Genomic DNA, 16,584 nt, shown 5'->3' with positions numbered 1-16,584 from the left:
GATAGTGTACAGCTCTACCCCTTCCTGCTTCCATTGGAAAGCAGAGCTCAAAAGCTCCTGAGCTTTCATAGAAGCAGCTAACTCTAACTTCAAAGTGGACTCAGAAGTCAGGGCTGGCCAGCTGTGCTACAATGGGTTAGCAAGGTGACTAAAGGGCTTGTTGAGGAACCCCAAGTTCTTTGGTGGAGCTTCAACTTAGAAAGTAGTGTGATTTGAGGTGAGTAGGCAGGGAGAGCATCTCAGCACAGCTCACTGTTCTTAAACCAAGCTGTGCCAGATAAATGACAGAACTTAACTAAATTGCTCCCAGACAGCACAATAAAAAACAAAAACCCACAGAATCAACTTTGACTCACCCTTTGTCTTTCCCAGAATACAGAAGTTTTTCCATATCTGGGAAAATATGTGTGACTCTGTGGGAGAATGACCTAAAATATGAAGAGAGTATGGATTAATTTGATGTCTGCAGTGAGCCATTTGTTTGTATTCTTGTTGTCTAATTGGAACCATATCACTTGCCACTATGACAAAACTCGTATTGGTTTTTGAGGGAGTACTGTTGCTTTAAGAAAATCTTGTAGAAGCTTGCATGGATGTTTCCTAGTTGCTTACCAGGGTCGGGGCCCTTCCAAGTCCCACTGGGCTAGATACTGTATGTGGAAAACTATCAATTGTCAGTGACAGAACTAAAAGCGACGATCCAGAGCCTAAATTGTTGGGGAAAGTATCATTTCTACCATGTCTGGTATTGCTATTTCAGTGCTCCTCCCCACTTGTCTCATTCTGCTCCTGTTGTCACACTAAATGATTGCCTGTTATGTAGATTAGGTAACCAGATGTTATTATATCGAGATGCATTCAGAGCAACAGTGCAAAATTTAAGAAGTCCTACACTATCAAGTTAAATTTTAAATGTTGCTCTGAATGTGTCAATATGTGTAGACATGGTGGCATTGAATTATGCTATTCAAGATGTTGGTTACAGGCACAAATTTTAATTGTATATAATTTCTGTAAACCCACACCTAGATTTATTTCTGCCTAACATATTAAATTAATAAGTGAAGTTGAATTTCAGAGCTATTGATAAAAAAAATGAAACTTTTAAACAAAAGATGCCCAGATTAGGCAACAGGCTGAATGCAGATGTTTGTCAATTTAGCCATCAGATCAGGGGTAGCCAACATGGTGCCCCCCAGAATCTATTGGACTACAATTCCCATCATCCCTCACTAGTTGCCACGCTGGCTGAGGCTGATGGGAGTTGGATTCCAGCAACATTTGGAAGGTACAACATTGGCTACCTGTGCTTCAGAAAATCCCTGCTCAGTCACACAGAGTGGCTAGCCAATTGCCCTGGAAAGAAACAAGGGAAGGCACTTGGGCTGGAACCAAAGACAGACAAGACCTCAAAGGTGCACAAAGAACAACATATCAAGCGACATGTGGGACTTTTTTAGAGGCAACTGACTCACTTTTCAAGGATGCCTAGGGTGATAGGATAACAGTCAGATGCCCTCACTATTCACTTCCAATGGATGTTTTATCTCAGTATTTTTCTCTTTGGTTTTTTTTTACCCCTGTCTCTAAACTATGGTTCTTGGGGAAAGCAAAGAGCAAAAGTGCTAGAGTTGTGCCTTGTTGTTCTGTGTAAGATTTAGCTGAGCTACAAGATCTAATGATTGTTACTGTGTAGAATCAGGCAGCTAGACGCAGACAGTGTGGGCAGCTCAGTGCCCCCCTCACTATACAGGACACTGAGCAATGGTCTTCCTATTCCCTGCAAAATTATACAACCCATTTCATTGTTTTCTCCAGATGGAGGTTTTTTAAAAACATGTTTGTTTCCCAGCTGAGATTCACTTCTAAGAACTGGATCATGAGGAAGAGGAAATCAGTAAAAATCAAGAAGAGGTCTTAATTTATTAAAACCTTGCATGAAACCATGACACGTTAGGCTGGTTTGCAGTGAAGTGTACAGAAGTATTGTCCTCCTTCCTAGCCATGCCATAGGATGCGACCAATCATTTTTATTCCAGAGCCAAAGTGCACTTAATTGCCAATTAATCTTATTGAACTTAGCATTTTAAAATTGATTTCTCTTTAATCCTGAGGGAAAATAATAATTAGAAGGATATCAAGCAGTGGATGATACAACTTCTAAACAATTATCAGCTCCTAAACTGCTGCTGTTGCTGAGATTTTCTACTACATCTTACTGGCTGCTGACAGAGAGTCATTTCTGTTAGCAGCATGCAGCGTAGTTTAGCTTGCTTGAATCAAATTTGTTTTTTCCAGTGGAGCACGCAAGTCCTTCCCCCCCTTTTTTTGCAGAAAAAAGCAGTTAAGAATCTTGAGACACCTTATAGGTGAGAAATCAATCTATTGTGCCATAAGCTTTCATGGACCAACTTGGCCAGATGCAATTTCTCTCTCGCACACTCTTTTGTACAAGTACTCTGTTGAAAAGCGCTTTCTCCTGCATTTAAAGGTGCAATCAAGCTTCAACCTAACCTTCTTCCAAAAGAAGAGCTTGTTTTTATTATTTTATTATTAATTTTTATAACATATCTGTGCCAAAATGGCTTCTAAGCTGTTTGCAGCTATAAAAACGCGCACATAATTAAAATAGACAACAGAACCTTAAAATAGCATGAATTAAAATATACAGCAAAACATGGCAGCTAAGAAGCACAACAGTTAAAAAAAACGGGGGGGGGGGGGACCAGTTTAAATTGTTCAAAGTTCAAATTCAGGGGAATAGTTGCCAGTTAAAAAGCACAACAATTAAACAGTCAAAAAGAAGAAGTTAAAACTGTTCAAAGTTCAAACTCAGGGGAATCGTTGTCTAAACAGGTGTGTCTTCAGAAGCTGGTTGACTGCCAATACTGTTGGAGCTTCATGTATTTCAGCGGGCAGGGCATTCCACAAAACTGGTGTCACTAGTGAAGAAGCCTGCCTCTGTTATCACAAGCTGATAATCATCAGGCCATGGCAAAACTAACTGGGTTGCAATTGCCGGTTGTAATGACCTTAATGGGCAATGGAGCAGAAAGTAGTTTTTGAAATAGCCTGGTCTGGATTTATTCAGGGCTTTGAATGTTAGGAGCAGAACCTGAAAATTGGCTCTGTAGCCAACAGGAAGCCTGTGCAGACCCCTCAGCATTGCTGTGTTATGTTCAGTATGGAGCCCCACTCACCCTAAGTGTTCTGCGCCAGCTGCAGCCTCCAGACCAGCTGCAAGGGAAGTCTGATGTAGAACACATTGCAGGCACCGACGCACTTGTGTGTGACCAACGCACATGTGACCACTGATGGGTGTGCCAGTTTTAGTGCTGCAAGGGGTGGCAGTGGAGCAGAATGGGGCAGAGAGGGGACAGAACAGTATTTTTGTCATGATGATGATGATGATGATGATGAAAGCACTGAATAGTTGTGGGCTTCTGTGTGTGTTTCACCACAGTTGCTTGCTCTGGCAGATTATCCCCAAGAAGGACTGATTCACCCAACATATTTTTTTTACTCAGCACCAGTCTTTATTTCAGGTACTATAGTTTTTGTATGTGTTCGTGTTTCACAAGCTGCGTAGTAGCCTCCTGATATCTGTCACTACATCTGCAGTCCGGTTGATGTCAGGTCACACCGTGCAAGGCTGAAAATTGTGGCCTTTCCTTTTCTTTTTACTGCCACTGGACTTCTCAGTGCAATCTTGTGAGTATTTGTGCTGGCACAGCAGCTCTTTGGATTGTGCCATAAGTCTCTGTAATAGTGTGGAATAACCCATGACAGCTGTTGAGTTGTAAACACCAACTTGTCCTGGAGAAGATTTGTAAGAAAAAATGACCCTGCAATGAGATCACCATGTACTTCTAGGTTGTTTCCTGCTTGCTGCATAGTTAAATACACAGGGAATAGCCCTCCTGTTACATGGCAGGCTCTCCATTAGAGGGTGGGCAGCGATTCAGTTGAGAGACGGGAAAATGCTCTTACATAATAGCAGATGCAGAAAGCAGAAATTCTGCTTTAAATCCATTGGGAGTGGGTTTGTGTTGGCTTTCTGAAGTGCTAAGATTCACATTCCAACGAATTCACAGAAATAACGAGTTTGAAAATAAGGGTCTGGCTTTATATTTTATCTTTCCCCTTCTTTGCTATTCTGCATATATTTAGTTGCAGTTTCAGCTTTATAGGAGCAAATCTGTATATATATGCTAAATACAGACCATGTCCAACCACATTGCTTCCAGGGCCAGCATCAAGAATAGGCATCATTGGGCAACTGCCAAAGCCACACCACGGTAGAGGGCCCACTCCCAACCTCTGAAACCTCATAGCCCTGCTGCCTTTCCTTACTGCCACTGCTTAGTCACACCTAACCAAGGTGAGCAGAGCATCCTTTGCTTGCTTTTCATTCTCCCTCTGAGCGATTGTATGGACTGGGGGAAAGGGCAAGTGAATGGGCAGGAGAACAGAAGTAGAGAGTGGGTGGGTGTACTCAAGGGCCCTCCAAAATCTGGAGCAATTGTATACTGTTGAAAAGGGAGCAATGAGGATCCTAACTGGGTCCCATTATGTGGAGCATATTACTCTATTACATATATTCTCCATTGGCTTCTAATTTGTACCCAGGCACAATTGCAAGTAATGGTACGGACGTTTATAACCATAAATTGCCTTGGGTCCGGGATATCTGAAGGAGCACCTCCTACAATAGGAGCCTCCCCTGTCACACAGATTATCAGAGGAGGCCCTGCTCACTATTTCCCCACCTGCCAGGTGGCCATATGGTTTAGAAAAAGACTTTCTCAGGCATAGGAATTCTCTTCAAAGGAGTCGCAAAAGGAGTGTTTTCCATTGGGGTTATAAAGACTCTTAAAATCTCAAATCATGTTTGGAAATATGGGAATTTTAGCTGTCTGGCTACATATGTAGCCCCAGCAAGTAACAATCTGCTACACACCTACTCCTTGATTTTATTACAGTTAGGGTTTTTGTGCTTTTAATGCTTGTCACATCTTATTGCCAATCTTACGATATATTAGTTGATATGATTGATATGTGTGGTTTTTTAAAGATTTTTATTGATACAACAAAAAAAAACACAAAAAAACACACAAATACCAATTGGTATTTGATTGATATGTTTTATTGCTGTTGCTTTCATTGTGTTATCAAGTTCATTGAGTCATGGATCTGCTCTAGAAACACGGGGTCAAGCTCAGTAAAAATCAGTTCCATAAGCAGGGGAAGATGTCTGTGCACAGTTCTGATAGGCTGGCAGCTCTGATGTTAGGAACCCTATCCCTGCAGCAGTTTCACAACTGAATCATAAGGTGATTATGATAAGGACCACCGCTGGCCCACCTCTTCTACAGCATCAGACACAGACAAATCGCCCTTGGAGCTCAGCCGTGACCAGCAGCAGAGCTCCCCCCCCAAAAAAATAGGTGCCAGTACTCACCATGAAGTTGTTACAGCAAGTGCCACACTTTTTAACAACAGAAAAGAGGTGCTGGTACTGCATACCTTTGAGTTGGCAGCATGTTGAGTTGGAGAGGGCTATCACAGATAAGTGGTTAGGCCATGGGACAGAAGATGGGCCACCTCCCAAGGTGGAAGGGGGGAGTCATTGAGGCCAGAGATTTAGGAGACTAGCAGGTGGAGAGCCCTCTCTTCCTTCACAAAGAAATGAGGGAGGGGAAGAAAAACAACAAGTAGCCTAAGTTAGCTGAGAAACGTACCTGGACCCAATGACAGCATGGCCTTCTAAGCTTCCCTATTTAGGGCAAGCTAGGAGACTGAGGAGCCAGGTTGGAACCTACTACATATTAGGGAGAGTGAGGTGCCAGATAAGAAGATAAGAAGATCCTGGTGAATCAGGCCAGTAGCCCATCTAGTTCAGCATCCTGTTCTCACAGTGGCCAGCCAGATGCCCATGGGAAACCTACAAGTAGGATTCATGCACAAGAGCACTCTCCCCTCCTGTGGTTTCCAGCAACCAGTTGCTGCACCTTGGCCTGCCCTGCAATCCCTGAGCCAGGCTTCTGCTCTCAGGCCCAGTGGAGGACTCTGATGCATCACCAGTGTTGAAATAAGCTCCAGCTTCTGCATGTGGAATGTGTGTGTGAGAGACACACACACCATCTTTCTCTTTGCTGCAGGAGGCAAAATGTTATGGGTGCAACCCTGAAGAGCGCTTTGAGGAGGAAATATTCAACACTTCTGTGAAGGCATGAGAGGTGGAGATGGGTAGCCTAAAGCCCTGAAGGCTTTCTGCGAAGACACAGTTTACCTTAATAAGCTCAGCTCTGTTGAAACATACTTACATGTAAGTGTATCCACCCTTGAGCAGTTTCTGTGGAGCTCCTGTGCAGCCAAACGCACCACAAGAACTCAAAGCAATCAATTAATGTTTATTTGAATGAAAGTACATGAAGTGCTTAAATAAATAATAAAGGCACACAGGCTGCCTGAAGCACGAGGGAGAGGCAATATGACGATGGAAACTGTGTTCAAACTGACTGGGGGTCAGTATCTCTGTCAATTAAGAAGTCCCTGTCAACTATGTCTGTCAAGCTGAGCTCACCCACATGATAAAAATGCAGAGTGACAGCTGCTTTTATGTTTTGTTTATATCCTGCCTCAGATGATGATAATATACTGTGCAACTGAGAGGGGCTGTGTGATGAGTTCTATATGTGGAGTGGGATTCTGGCTACTTCTTATTTTGCCTTGGTTCCAAAACAAAATGTGAAGCAAAATGCTTTGTAGTTCGCACTTCTTCAAATTTTGCAATACAGTTCTCTGACCAAATAATGCATGGATCGGGGGAAAGTGTGCATTAAAATGCATATATTAGGGAAAATAACATACAAAATGTGTTATATTACAGAAAATGCTTTGCAAAAAATGTATATTGAGGAGAGATGCACACTAAAATGCTGGTGGGTTTTCATGAGGGCTTTAAAAACAACGACCTGGTGCTGCATTGTGTTGAACTGAGCTTCAGACTAAAGATTCAAATGAGAAACTCAAACAAACCAAAATGGACAGATTCACTTTTCCTTAGGGAAGGAGCATGATGTGGTGGGAGGTTTAAAAAAAGAGAGAAGGAAGGAGAAACCCTAATGGACACAAAGTTATCTGGATTCCAGCCCCCTGCCCCCATCCTAACATAGTTCATTCATCAGCATGCCTGTGTAAGTATCTGCTTCTAAATTGCTCCATGTGTCAGAGGTTAAGCTTGTTTTCTGAAATGCCAAAGTTGCCCTGATTTCCACTCATTTTGCGCATAGCTAAATTTCTTCCCCCCAGAAGAGGGCACTGCACATATATACAAATATGCCAACACAGCCTAGAACTTAGATCTTTGCAGAATTCAGCTCAAGGGTTTCAAGCGGGGGGATCCTCCTAAACAAGGCAGAGGAACAGCAAGCAAGAAGGGACATTTCCCTTTGCTGGACTACGTATAAATGGGCACCTAAAAGTGCTCGCCAGGATGTGCCAGGTATTGCTAGCCATGTTTCAAGATATCAAATTGTGGAAGAGTAGCTGTGTTAGGGCCAGTTTAAATGTTCCAGGAAAACTGCCATGAGACACTAGTTTAATTGAATGGCTATGATGTTTGACAGCTACATACCATGTGGGTTTTCTCAAATCACGTAAAAGCTCTCCATATGAGCACCGGTGGTGACATACACCTACTAAAACCTAACCTGACAATATGCCGCATACACAACTGGCTGGCAGCTTGCATGTTCTATATAGAACCAAAAGGCAGCAAGAGACGAAATCTTGGTCTCTTGAACTTCTCACCTTAACTTGTCTAATATTTTCCGCTCTATCAAAGCAGCAGCTAGCAGAGGAACTAATCAGAGAGGGTGATAGAGAATATCTGATATTAAAGAGAGATTACTAATGCATCTGCTGAGTGGAAAGATAGCACAGCTAGTAGCTGGGTAAGTGGCGGCAAAAGAGCTCTAAAAGGATGTTTTAACTCATTTCCTCATCTAGTCAGATTCTTCTGTTATATGGATGCACGACTTGGCAAATTCCTGTTTAACCCAGCTTTGAAAATAGGGCAAGCACGTTGAGCATTGTGTTGGTTGACTTTCTGTGATTCTTTGTGCCGTATCGGGATGGCTTCTAGATGGCATCATCCTCGTTATGCAAGAAGAAGCAGAATTATGAAAGCAGCGAGGCTTTAAGTAAAGGCATGCAGAGGAATTGTCCAATTTCCCATGACACAGTAAACTGTGAAAGGCGGCATGTTTTTCACCAAAGCTGCGACCACATAGCAGCAACCAATGAGAGGGAGGCCCCCATCCCCTTACCCCTGAGTATTCCTTGTAAGAAGTCTGCAGTGAGTGATGTTTCACACTGCAGATACATGATTATTGGCTGATCAGTAGAGTACAATGACTGAATGAACTCAGTGCATCTAATCCTTCATATTATATGCAACCTCTTCACACATCCACATTTCATTGAATGGGTCTGTTCTTTCAAACAACAAGATGGTGGAGGCATAGCTATTGTGGAACGCCACCCCAATCTCTGAGTGGGGTAAGTTTCCAGGGGTTCCAGGTGCTTAACCAGGGTTCAGTTTCCTTAGAATGAGGAACAGTGGAGACTGTGGTGTCTTTATGATGTATGGTTTATTCATACATAAATACAACCTGAGCCTATGGTGGAGGGGGTTTATGCATCAACACTGCAGGAGGGTCTTGCTTCTCCCATAGCCACAGCTTTGGATTGTATCAGAAATTAGACATGGCTCTCACTCTCTGACTGCTTCTAGCCCCACACTCATACCACACTCTGACTATTGTCCTTCCAACACCCAACCAGGAGAGGGAGGGAGCCACTTCCTTTCTTATACTGATGACCCATACCAAGGGGCCATTATGGCCCTTGCCTAGCTGATTCAACAATGGGATCCTCCATTAGATTTTAAACCTTTCTGGATCCAGGAATTGGAAGGGGCTCAAGCATCATACAACCTAACCTTCCCACTCCCCCCAACTCACAACACTATAAAGTGCAAGTGAATGAATGTGTGACAGCCCATTCACATAGAAATAATTAAACTTATGTTGAGGCCGTTGATTTACTTCATGGGACTTCACAGAGCCACGTAGCAACATATTTTTCTAGTTACTTCTTGTGCACATGGCTGTGCATTTCATTTTGAGTTAATATTCTGTTTTCTGTTAAGTTTTTTCCTACTCAAATACTCCTTAGGGGCCTTCCTAGGTACTTCCTAATATGCTTCCTAATATCCTCATTTTGGAGACTTCTCCACAATTCACAGTAATTACTTTCCATGACCTTTTTTTTTTTTAATTAGTTGGAGATAATCCAATTAAAATGTAAAATATGGTTATTATGATTTTCCATTGGCTTAAACCGAGTGTTTGCCTTTCTCTTCATGCATAAGGAAGGGCAGATATTCCAGCAATGTTTCTTCAAAGTCACAGTGACATTTTATTCACCACCATACCATTTTATCCTCCTCTGTGTATAATCTAATGATGCGGTTTGCATTTTGGTTTGGAGGGCTAAGACAACTTCTTGGTTTGCTTCTATCTTTAATTTTTTCTGGCAGGCATGAGTCGGTTAGAAGGAATTGTGTGTGTGTGTGTGCGCGCGCTTTTGCTCTTCTACTTAACAGAAGAATAGTTTCTAAAGCTTAAGACTCACTCAGCACAGCAACCAATGGCTCATTTTGTGACCTTTTGTATTATAACGGGTGCTAGTTTCAGCTGCTACAGAGCAATTTGCAAAACAGCCTGCATCAGGCATGAACACACACACATAGGGCTTGCCTTACTGAGCATTCATCCTAATTTGCTTGTGGGGAGGTTATATGACAGTGAGCATTCATCCTGATTTGCCTACAGTATGTTTAATATGTCTTCCCATGAATCATTCATTCATCCCATACCTTCCCATGCATTTCCCTATCACTTTCCTACCTGCAGAAAGCTCTGTTTCTTTCATAAAGTGTGCTGGGGTGACAAAGTACCAGTTTCCTGGTATGTGCCTGAATCCCTCTCATAAAATACTAGCAGTCTGAGTGCACTGATGATTTTCCAGAAACCAATTACATTTGTTATAGGGAATGAAGTTTTCTGTGCTATGAAGGTGAATGTTTTGTGTGGAACTTAGAACAAAATCCTGTTGAGTTTAGCCAATGGCAATGGTGCCCACCTGAGAGGTGTTGGAGCTGAGCTTTAGTGAGCTCCAGCTTGGGGGGCGGGGAGCCCTGAGTTTAGCCATGACTGAGTAACCAAATTATGAAACAAAAATCCAAAATGTGAATGAAATAAGTTTTTCCTATTTGGCAAAAATGTTTGCACTTTCCCCTTTCCTTCTAGCTTTTGAAAAATCTCTTATATGGTTAATTTTGAAGTTCAGCAGTGAACTGTGGTATAAACATATTGATGTTAACTAATTAATTTCAGATGCCTCAGCACTGAGATTGGACCTTGGTCTCACTGGAGCTCTGAACAGTTCACTGGGATGGGGATGGTTCACTTTTGCAGACAGAGCAGAAATGTGCTTATCATTGTACCACCATGAATTGCTGACGGCATCCAGGACAGGGAGGGTTGCATCCAGGGGGGAAATGCTGAAGATACAATCCAGACATACAAATTTCCCAGTTACAGAATTAGCCTGTCTATGGGATTTTTCAGAAACGAATGCAAACATTCATTCAAACCATCCAATTCTACCCACCCACATACTTGCATACAAGAGGAGCACCGTCTAGAGGGCTCCTGCAAGTGTGTTCCTCTCCAGACTCTCTTAAAATGTTCAGAAAAAGAGTGTGGCTAAAGCCCTCTTCAGACTACTGTTTCAGAATACAGGTTTGAGAACCAAATGATTTAAAGTGGCCTCGTGTCAAAAACTCCCAACCTATGCAAAGCCAGCATGGCAGCAGATGTCTAAATTAGAATTTTAGCATCTTCACTAGAATACTAGCTTTCCACAAAAGGCACACACCCTGAGATGTGATTCTTCATCTTGTTTGATGTTGCACCTTCCCTTTCAAAACAAGGCTTTTTGAGCAGGTGGTGGTGCCACATGCTTCCTTTGGACAAACATAGAGCCTTGAGTTCCATCACTGGAACCTGGTAAAAGGACATACACTTCATTTAAAGAACACAGAGCCCAGGCATCTGAGTACCAGAACTTCATAAAACTCACAGGCCTGCCACAGAAAAACCCACCCCTCTCAAATGTTCTTCTTATTGTTAAATAGGGTTGCCATATTTCAAGCAGTGAGCTTTTTTTTTTGACAAAATTGTTCAGCTTCTTTGGGGACAAAGGTTTGAGTGAAAATGACACTGCCAACATGGGATTTTCCCAGACAATTTGCCAATTTCCACCCAAACACTGCTGCCAACTACAGTATTCCAGATATGTCTGGGAAATTCCAGGTGTATGGCAACCCTAATTGTTAAGCAATTCAAATGAGAAGCCTTTGCGGATCTGCTGCAAATCACCCATAGATCTGCTAGCAGATCCTGATCTTACCTTCTGCCTAGCTTCTAAATAATGATATATCCTCACTAGCACCATCTCATACCTACCCCCTCAGAAAGGACACCCACAAACACCTTGAAAGGAAGCAAAGTGTTACAAGAAACCCTGCACTCCACCCACAAGAATTTCACTAGCCCTCTCTCCCCCCTCTGATAATTTTTGAATGCAATTTCCTTTTCTTATTAATTGATGGAGAATGCTTTAAAAAGGGAGGAGAAATATTCTCCACGCTGTTCAATTTGAAGAAGCTGGAGAAACAAGAGAGTACACTGCAACTGTCTGGGACTGTCCTGCAGAAGTTACTGCTGAAGATTAGTCTCACAATGCTTGCTGGGTTTCACAGTTGCACTGCCAACACCTTGTGATGAGTGGAACTGAAGGTTGCAGAAAGGTCTGATAGGATGGAACACGCACAATTTCCCTTGTCGGATTTGAACAGTAGAGGAAGGGAAGGACTGCATCTCGGTGTCAGAGCATCTGCTGTGCATGCAAATGGCCCCGGGTTCAAACTCTGGCACTCCCAGGTAGCACAGAGAGAAAGCTCTGTCTGAAATCCTGGAGAACTGCTGCCAGTCAGTGCAGACAGTACTGAACCATATGAACCAATGGTCTGAAGCAGTACAAGGCAGATTCCTAACTGTTGAAGGCAGACTCCGTATGTTTCTTTCCCTCTTTCCTTCTCCTCCTGCTCTCTGCCCCTTTGTCCCCTTGCTCTGGCCTGCTTCTTCTACATCCTCTTATATCCACTGGTTGAAAAGGAAGATAATTTAATTCTTTCAGGAAATGCATCCCTGGGACTTAAGGCACGCGGACAGATGAGAGCAATGGGGACAGGTTCTTTTTTTAAAAAGAAAAAAGAAATATATGTAAAGAGGGATGTTGTTTTTCCTTATAACACTTCTACTACTTTGGGCTCTGAAATCAAGTCTGTTCCAACAATCTTACAGCATAAATCACACAACACACACACACAGAGAGAATGGAGATGAAGACGCTTGTTTTGCGGCAGCAATAGCAGCTGCTTATTTTCAGGCAGCATCGCTTGAGAGCTTCTCACATTCTCTTTCTCCCACCTCTCCCCAAATGTTCAGCCTGCTGTGTTCAGGCTTGGTGTTTACAGTTCAGGGCTATGGAGGAGGAGGAAATATTTTGCCTATTGTTCAGTGACGTCAATGGCTTAGCTCCCAGTCACTTGAGGGACTCTGGTGCTTAGCAAATGTCAGAACAGTGCTGCTACAGCATGTGCCTCCCAAGCGCCTGCTTCTTGCAGCATATCTTTCAGAGGCCTCAGCCTGGATCGAACTGGCGTGTGTGAGGGAAGAGGTATGGAAATGGCACATTTTAAGTTTGTTAGCTTTGGAGCAGATATTATTTCCTGGCCTGTGGCATTAGGAGTGGGGGGGAGTGCTTCTAGGCAGTTTTCTATCCAGTGCCATAGTGCCACTCTTTTCCAGAGTCTTTTTTTCATATTATTCTAGAGAGAAAAGCATAGTGAATTTCATAATTAGAAGCAGCTACTTATGAGGTGGAACTGTATTCATTGTTTCACAGCTGTGAGCAGATGGCCTTCATTGGTTGTTGTTTTTTTGTGACCTTCCCTCAGCTCTCTCTTTCTCTTCCCACTCCCTGGCCCAGAAGTAAAATTCTGAAGGTGGAAAAATACCTGTATGTTAAAATGTAAGCAATATTGCTTCTTGGTATTAGTGCAAGTCATGGCAGTAGAAAGTTAAACTGAAGTGCCATTGTTGCATTTATGTATTACAAAAAAAAGCATTTGTAAAAAAGAAAGAAAGAGAGAAGTGTTTTGAAAAAAAAATTCTGCAGGGACAGCATATTGATTTTATTAATTTGGAAAGCACGTCCCCTACCCTGCCTCACTCAGGGATACTTCCAACTATTAAAAAGAAAACAGTCCCATAAAACAAAATCTGGTATGTATATCCACCTCAGTTAGGTGCACCAATAGGAAATGGGTCCTGTAGACGGAGATTCCCAGATTGCTTTCTATAGGTCCGTGTCAAATTGTTAAGAGTTGTGCTTAAGGCTGTGATACGAAGCTCACTTGCTTGGAATGCTGCTCCCTTGAAATCAGTGAGATTTCACTTCCAAGTTTATGTGGTTCGAACTGGGTCTGGTGAAGGCACAAGAATATGAATGTGATTTCTGGGAGGAACTTTCATCAAGGTCAGAGGAACTCGAGAACAAGCTTCCCATGTTGTCCATGCCTGAGGTAAGTTTGAGCACTTTTGGTTCTGCTGTGTTCCCATGATTAGATCCTTTAATCTGCACAAGGGTGGGGTGGGGGGTAGAATCCAGCTCAAATGCAAGACATCAAGAGGCAGAGACAGCCAGCTGCCCTAGGTGACTGATTTGAGACAAAACAAATGGTATTTACCTATGCATCTTTATATGTTTTTAGTGGAGTATGGATTTGGATTTTCTCTCTTGGGTGCTCTCTCTCTCTCTCTCTCTCTCTCTCTCTCTCTTTTACTGGACCTATAACATGTACAGCAATAATGTCTAAATCTGTTTGTCTCATATTGCATTTGTAAGCTGAGGCAGCGTATCTGGCGCTGTCCCTTCTGCAGAATGGCAATTGTCAGCCAGGAGAGACTAACTGTAGGGTCAAAGTAGAAAAATGAACTTGGCTAAGCAAGCCATCGTCCTGGTTTTGACTAATTATCCTGCCGTTGCTCTGTGTGGAAAAGGAAGTCAGCTAGGGTCACCGGGTAAGATCCAGCACATAATCAAGTCTTGTTCAGGGCAAGGAAGCAGGAGAGAGATAATGCTGAGAAGATGCAGCCTGAGAAGTGGACCAGAGAGGACTGATTTCACAAAATCTGAATACTGCTCAGAATCCTTCTAGGTTCTTCTTTCTCATTTGCACTAGCTTTTGCCTCACAAGGACAGTCAAGGCTTTATTTTGTTTCCCACCACCTGCCTTATCTTAATTCTCCTTGTTAAGGGCTGAATTAATTTTCCATAGTTTTCTGCTGTGTTTGGTTTGCAACAGGGGAGTGGGGACCAGTTGGACTCCAGCTCCCATCAGCCCTGGGCATTGGTTATGCTGGCTGGGGCTGATGGGAGTTGGAGTCCCACAACAATTTCTCTATACCTGGTTTACAATAATAATCTCAGAATGGCAAAAGACTGCATTGTGGAAAAGTTGCATGTAAATATTTCTAAAGCGCCTGAATCTTTCAGACTGCACCATGTTTAGGAAAAATTAGACTACTCCAGTTTCTTCCTTGCATTTTGTATCGTCTCTCTCTCTCTCTCTCTGTCTACATGTATTTTAAACGTGCTTGATATATGATGCTGGTGGCTGTTGTTTCAAAAAAAACAGCAGCAGCAAAATAGGGTTGTTATGATAGAAAGTTCCTACTTGCCTCACAGTAACAACCTGTGAGCTTGTGTAAATAAGCCTATTATTTCACAATGGGCTACAGAACTACAAGCCTTGTTATAAGACCTGCAGTGTAACAGAATTGGCAAGGGGGACTGTCCTTTCCCAAATAAGCATTCTCAACTGGGAACAAATCATCACTCTGTGTACATATGCTATAGTGTCCCCTTTATTTCTGCAAAAGATTTATATCCCACTAATGCATTAACATGGCTTAGAACAGCTAACACCAGTTGAAATACGACGATCTCATCATAAAACAACAGCACAAACACACACACACACACACAGAAAGAGAGAACATGCACAATATAAGAACTGAAACAGGCTCAGCAGATAAAAGCCCTAACCAGGCTTGAGAAAAACTTACTGGAACAGGAAAGTTTTCATAAAACGGCAGGAAATGGCAAGGGAAGGAGTCTAGCAAACCTTGCAGAGCAAGATACTTCATAACTTGGATGGAGCCACCAAGAAGGCTCCTTCTCTAGTCCCAACCAGCCATGCCTCTGCCACAGTTGGGACAGCTAATAGGGTCCCCTAGGACTTAAGAAGCAGTCATGTATTGAAGCAGTATTGGAGGAGGGGATTCCTGTATAAAGGCTAATTCATCCCATCTTGCGTTATTTTTGTGGTGCAAGGAATGAAATTTAGAGGCTATAAGCCAGGGCTGAAGAACCTGTGGCCCTTCAGAAGACTGCAACTCATATCATCCCTAACTAGTGACCATTATGGTTGGGGATGATGGAAGTTGGAGTCTGACAACATCTAGAAGGCCACAGTCATGCTGCAGACAAAGAAGAATAGAAGGGGGAAATCACTCATTCATTCTAAGCTTTCCACCCAGCCCAGAGGAAAGGAGAGGAAGGATAACAGATCATTTGCACTTTCCTACAAATGCCCAATGATAAGGCATTATTTTCTGGCAGTTAGTGGGCAGTATTTGAGCCATTTAGGAAGCAATATTTATTTTTAGCCCAGGGTTGTTCTTCCCACAGCCAGAATTTTATACATTTCTACGATACCGTCACTTACATTACCACTTACCCTTTTGGTTTACCAGGAATGAAGTATGTATAGCAAACTAGATGGGTCAATGTTGTATGGTGGGAGGAAAAGAATGAACAATGCAAAGTGGGAATGCTCTATTCCCAAAGTTGTTTCTAACTGAACCCATCCCACCCTCACAACCCCAGTAAAAATATATTAAAAAAATAAATAAATTGTCAAGTAGCACCTTAGAGACCAACTAAGTTTGTTCTTGGTATGAGCTTTTGTGTGCATGCACACTTGGTTATATGGCAGATCTTGATTTGAATGGCAGAGGGAGAATTTGTTATCAAGTTGCTAAGGGTGCCTGATGAGTCAGAAAGAAAACAGGGCCTCATACTTCTTTAACTTATGGTTAAGCCAGGCTTCCTCAAACTCGGCCTTCCAGATGTTTTGAGACTACAATTCCCATCATCCCTGACCACTGGTCCTGCTAGTTAGGGATTATGGGAGTTGTAGGCCAAAAACATCTGGAGGGCCGAGTTTGAGGAAGCCTGCATTAAGCAATGGTGTCCTGCTATCTCATTCTTCTGAAGAGGTAGCCAAGGAGGTGCCCGCCAGAGGTTGTGGCCAATGGT

At 42.7% G+C, this 16,584-nt stretch overlaps 1 protein-coding gene across 1 annotated transcript in view; it reads left to right on the top strand.

Moving 5' to 3' along the window:
• Positions 1 to 12,739: 12,739 nt before the first annotated feature.
• Positions 12,740 to 16,584, top strand: part of PDE7B (phosphodiesterase 7B) — a 162,583-nt gene continuing 158,738 nt past the window's right edge. Inside the window, exon 1 of the mRNA XM_083435043.1 lies at positions 12,740 to 13,783. Coding sequence (XP_083291169.1) covers positions 13,667 to 13,783 — 117 coding nt within the window. The 5' untranslated portion in view covers positions 12,740 to 13,666. The remainder of the gene's footprint in view (positions 13,784 to 16,584) is intronic.

The sequence above is a fragment of the Podarcis tiliguerta genome, assembly GCF_965153285.1.
Source record: "Podarcis tiliguerta genome assembly, chromosome: 3".
Lineage (NCBI taxonomy): Eukaryota > Metazoa > Chordata > Lepidosauria > Squamata > Lacertidae > Podarcis > Podarcis tiliguerta.
This window is presented reverse-complemented; position numbering and strand designations above follow the sequence as displayed.